We start from the raw sequence: 3,685 nt of genomic DNA on the forward strand, positions 1-3,685 counted from the left end.
ATGTGCAGAGGAGGGATAGTGGTTATATTGGTAGAAGGATGTTGGAGATGGAGCTGCCAGGCAAGAGGTCAAGAGGAAGGCCAAAGAGGAGATATATGGATGTGCTAAAAGAGGACATGAAGTTAACTGGGGTGAGAGTAGAGGATGCTGAGGATAGAGTTAGGTGGAAACAGATGATTCACTGTGGCGACCCCTAACGGGAACAACCGACAGAAGTATTTTCAACAGTCCCCCATACAGAGACTAAAACCAACAGTGATTTGTCACTACTGTCAGAACTGGATTAATGTATTTATCTGTGCCATAGACACATACATCTTTTAAAAATGATTTCCCAAAGGCTCTGAATGACCATAATATTTTATAATGTCTAAAGCATGGGCCCATGTACAAGAACCCTGGGTATTCTTAACAAATATTAGGGTATTGTGTTTTATAATGAGGAAATATGCACAAAGTCGCAGTGTGCTTCCATAACGTGTTTTTAATTGGTTTTAAACATCAGTGGAAGTCAATGGCACAGATGAATAAACTAATCCAGGACTGACAGACATTAACATTGAGTAGAGGCAGTTTATTGTTGTTTTAGTCTCTGCATGGGGAGTGTTGAAAATGCTGTTAATACTGAAAATGACCAGCCTTATCCTTTAAGTGAATTGCTACTGTAGATACCTGAGTTTGTTTTCTGACTGGATCCACATCAGCCCTAATTTGATCTATTACCTTTTCAGGGATTCTTGGTTGCCTTGCTATACTGTTTCGCTAATGGAGAGGTATGTGTCTTCTTTTGTACATTCTGTAATTTTTATAGATGAAATTTGTTGTAGAATCAGAATCTCATAATACAGTACTGTGAAATGATAGCTTAGTTAGAAACAAGACTGAGAAGGCAGACATTTTGTTGTCACTTGTTGCTTTGAGACAGTGCACTAAGTAACATTTTAATATTGACAATGAATCAGATGACTATATATAGTGTGAAATGTGACAAACCCACAGAGAACTATTGTGCAAAGCTGGGTTTTATCCTCTAAATTCATTGTTTTGGTTTCTCCACTCATAGCAACATTGTTTACAGCAGCAGCAAATAGTTGTTTTTGGCAAAAATGTCCACCAATTTACCATACCTGCCTAGTACCAACTGGCAAGCAGAGTTAGCAGCTGCTTGATGAAAATAGTGAACTATTTAGTGGCTAAAAAGACAGATATTTTTCTCTGGAGCTGGTAGAAACCAAAACACATCTTAAAGGAGGATGTACATTCATCACATGAACTAAAATAATTTAAATGACTGTTAATGTAGCTTATTTTGTACTAAATGTGTGAACAGACAACTGTTTGCTAATATGTTAAAAAAAAATCATGTCAGATAACATATTTTCAACTTCTGCTGCAACCAAAAAACTTCATAAATAAATAAAGCACGTCACAATTCAGAAATCTGTGCATGACAACTGTAAAAGTACTGTACAGTATATATGTATAATTTGACTTTTTTCTAAACTTAACCAATGCTTTTATTGCCCCAACCTGACCACAGACAGAACCATGGTTTCTGAGTCACAATCCAACACTTGGTATGCCTGCTATCCACCCTGGCCACCTCCTGGTCGGTTCAGTCCACATCATAAATGCAATGTAGTGTTTCATTCATGCAAAAAATGTAACATTACCCACCATGAAAAAACTATAATATCAAATCAAATCAAAATTCATTTACAGTATATACACAGCATGTTGTCACAGACAATAACAAAATTAACCAAGAATCATAGGCAGGATGAGCAAACAAATACATTTTAGTGAAGATTTAACTCTGACAGGTCTGAGTCTTGGGGCTGCTTCCAAGAAAGCACAATCTCCCCAGTGATATCATTTAACCCCGGGAACCTCCAACAAGAAACCATTTGCTGAACTAAGAGCTCTTGGGGGCCTGTGCCATTGGACAAGGTCAGTTAGGTTTTCTGGGGCCATGCCATTTAATGCTTAAAATGTAAAATATAAAAATGGAATTTAGGAGACAGTGTACCATTTGTTCGATTGTGATGAAAATAACAGAACACCCCCAACTTACAGCAACAGCAAAGCTAAGACAACACAATGGCTCAATTGGCTTAATGAATCAAGTGAAATGAAATGGCAATTACTAATGATTATTTTGTTAATCTGCATTTAGGTCCAAGCTGAACTGAAGAAGCGCTGGCAGCTTTTCCTCTTCACCAGCCACTTCCAGGTCAGGAGCTGTTTTCACGGTGCACCTCTCAAGCGCCTGTGGAAGTGCACTTGGGGGCGCCAGCCACAGCGCTCTCGGCAGAGATACTCTTACGATGAGGGGGGTGTTTCCACAGTTCACCCACACCTGCTTCAAGTGGCTGTACATGGAGGAAATGGAGCACTTGGAGAGGTTAAATGTCAGGGGCTGATGGGCTGTGACACAGCAGGACTTGATTTTCTGACCAGGAAGAGCCTGTCTAGTAGTGATGGAGATATGACGCTAGGGGAGACCATGGAGGAGATTCTGGAGGAGAGCCAGTTCTGATCCCATAGCCTCCTGGTATTTTTCACCTAACATGGATGAGTACATCCTCCCACATAGCATACACACAAGAGAAGACTGATCCAGTAATTAAGAAACACTTTCTTCCACAGCTGAATTATCACAATAATGATAGCAACTGCCCCAAAAGCCCCAGGTTTAAGTTGTGTCAGCTGGTTTGTGGTAATTTGATTAACTGCAAACTATGGCACTTAAATGAATTAGAATCATATTTTATATTGTATTATCAGAGGTAGATAGCTTATAACTGTCATTTAGCAGTTTTGCTAGCTTGGTTGTCAGTAGGACAATGTCACATTAGCAACACTGTCTTTATTTATGAGATATATTTGTATCATCAGCCCCTGTCTCATAAAACCATGCCTCCTTTGTGAAGCAGGTAATATATTGTCCAACAGAGCAGGGTAATAAAAGTTGTTAAATAAAAAAGTTAGTCTCTGACAGCTTTCCTCATTTTGGATTCTGGTTACTATTTCAAAGGAAAGAATAGTGTTTTCGTAAATTTACCAAAGAATCAGACAAAAAAATTAAAAGTTAAGGCATTTTCCACTAAATGGATTAATCAGCTCTTTTTGTTACAGTCCAAGTTAATCATCTACAGAATAACTATGTTTGCTCTACAGTTACAGCATAAATACACAATACATTCTTAATGCAGACATAGCTACTATATAAAGTTCCATTTCTGTAGATGAACATCAGTAGGTTAAGCATTTTTCATAGATCTGGATTGGAGTGTATATATAAATACACTGTATTTGTTGTATGAATGTGAATAATGAAGCTCTATGTGCAGAAGGTTTTACAGGTTTTTCACATTACCTATGCTTATGAAGCTTTAAATGTATCACAGGCGATGTACATCCACAAATATAACAACTATTAAACTGTCAGGACTGTCTTCTCATTCTCTTCCTACCCCATACGGACCTAGATCAGATGCAACTAACTGTTCCACATAGGATTATTACTGTTACATTCGTGGCCCAGACCACCCCCAGAACCTCATCTGCTGGCACAGGCTGTTATAGTAGCTCCGCCTCCGCACAGGTGGGAAGGCATTCTAGGCGACGAGGCACAACTGCTCTCAATTACCAGACTAGCACTTAAGGGGAGCGTTTGTGTGCC

At 38.9% G+C, this 3,685-nt stretch overlaps 1 protein-coding gene across 1 annotated transcript in view; it reads left to right on the forward strand.

Moving 5' to 3' along the window:
* glp2r (glucagon-like peptide 2 receptor) overlaps nt 1-2,698 on the forward strand; it is a 12,622-nt gene extending 9,924 nt beyond the window's left edge. Inside the window, exons 12-13 of the mRNA XM_020587003.1 lie at nt 732-773; nt 2,177-2,698. Of these exons, the coding sequence (XP_020442659.1) occupies nt 732-773; nt 2,177-2,539 (405 nt within the window). The 3' untranslated portion in view covers nt 2,540-2,698. The remainder of the gene's footprint in view (nt 1-731; nt 774-2,176) is intronic.
* Nucleotides 2,699-3,685: the final 987 nt, after the last annotated feature.

This window comes from Monopterus albus, unplaced genomic scaffold (genome assembly GCF_001952655.1).
Source record: "Monopterus albus unplaced genomic scaffold, M_albus_1.0 scaffold434.1, whole genome shotgun sequence".
In the NCBI taxonomy this organism is placed as follows: domain Eukaryota; kingdom Metazoa; phylum Chordata; class Actinopteri; order Synbranchiformes; family Synbranchidae; genus Monopterus; species Monopterus albus.